General features: G+C 48.5%; 1 protein-coding gene across 1 annotated transcript; it reads right to left on the reverse strand.

Annotated features, from left to right (window-relative positions):
* Or4d6 (olfactory receptor family 4 subfamily D member 6) lies at positions 1-945 on the reverse strand. Its single transcript, XM_027944643.2, has one exon. The coding sequence runs from the start codon at positions 943-945 to the stop codon at positions 1-3; it is 945 nt and encodes a 314-aa protein (XP_027800444.1).
* Positions 946-1307: the final 362 nt, after the last annotated feature.

Genomic DNA, 1307 nt, shown 5'->3' on the forward strand with positions numbered 1-1307 from the left:
TCACCCCAGTTTACTGTTCACTGAAGGCACAAGCCTTCTCTGCAGTCTCCTCATGGCTGACTTCATCTCTTGGTTCCTCAGGGTGTAGATCATGGGGTTCAGCATGGGAGTGATGACCGTGTTGTTGATGGATATGGCTGTGTCCATGGGCAGGGTAGTGAAGGGCCGGCAGTAAATGTAAACACAAGGCACAAAGTGCAGGGTCACCACCAGGATGTGGGAGGTGCAGGTGGAGAGGGCCTTGTTCCGTCCCTCCCCAGAGTGGGATCTTAGCATCACCAGAATGATGGTGTAGGAACCCAGGAGCAGGAAGAACCACAGCAGGGTCACCAGTCCATTGTTAGAAATCATGAGAAGCTCCAAAACCAAGGTGTCAGTGCAGGCCAGCTTCACAACCTGGGGCACATCGCAGTAGAAGGCATCCAAGATGTTGGGTCCACAGAAGGGGAGAGGAAGCATCAGAATTATCTGGACAATTGAATGCAAACCACCACCCACCCAGGAAGCCACCACCAAGGCCACCCATACCTCTCTCCTCATGATGGTCACATAATGCAGGGGCTTGGCGATAGCAAGGTATCTGTCATAGGCCATCACAGAGAGGAAGAAAATATCTGCCCCACCAGCAAAGTGGAAGAAAAAGATCTGTGTCATGCAGCCATTGTATGAAATGGTTTTCCTCTGTGATAAAAGATCCACCAGGAACTTGGGGACCGTGATCGATGAAAAGACAATATCCAGGACTGATTTATTCCTCAGGAGAAAATACATGGGAGTGTGGAGGCGGGGCTCAGAGGTGATGGTGACCACGATGAGAGCATTTCCCAGCACAGTTGTTAGATATACAAGAAGGAAAACCACAAATAAAAGGAACTCAAGCTCCCGGAATTTAGTGAGTTCCAGGAAAACAAACTCCTTCACATTGGTGTGGTTGATCTGGTCCATGGTAGGGGTGGCCCTCTTCCAAGTCTACCTAGGGAGAGGATGAGTTCGGGTTTGGAATGTGGCATCATGAAGTGGCAACATCATTTATCACATATGTTATAAGTCTCCCTCAAGCATTCGGATAATCCTGACTACTCAGGAAATCTGGGCTGGAGTCTTCCCTCTGTGCTCGGGAAATTCTTTATCCTTATGGTCCTTCTTTCCTGTTAAAAATACTCTGGGTTTACAGGCAGAATCGTCAGACTCTTACCTGTTCACTGGCTACAGAGAGATGAATGGACTATGGTCATTTGCCTGTGGTTTATCTTCTGACCTGCAAGGGTCTTTTCATATGTGCTAGGCTTTATACTTTACCAAGCGCG

Source organism: Marmota flaviventris, chromosome 9 (genome assembly GCF_047511675.1).
Source record: "Marmota flaviventris isolate mMarFla1 chromosome 9, mMarFla1.hap1, whole genome shotgun sequence".
Lineage (NCBI taxonomy): Eukaryota > Metazoa > Chordata > Mammalia > Rodentia > Sciuridae > Marmota > Marmota flaviventris.

Bases quoted from the DNA above. Each gene is read 5' to 3' on its own strand.
- Or4d6 (XM_027944643.2), bottom strand. From the start codon at position 945: ATGGACCAGATCAACCACACCAATGTGAAGGAGTTTGTTTTCCTGGAA.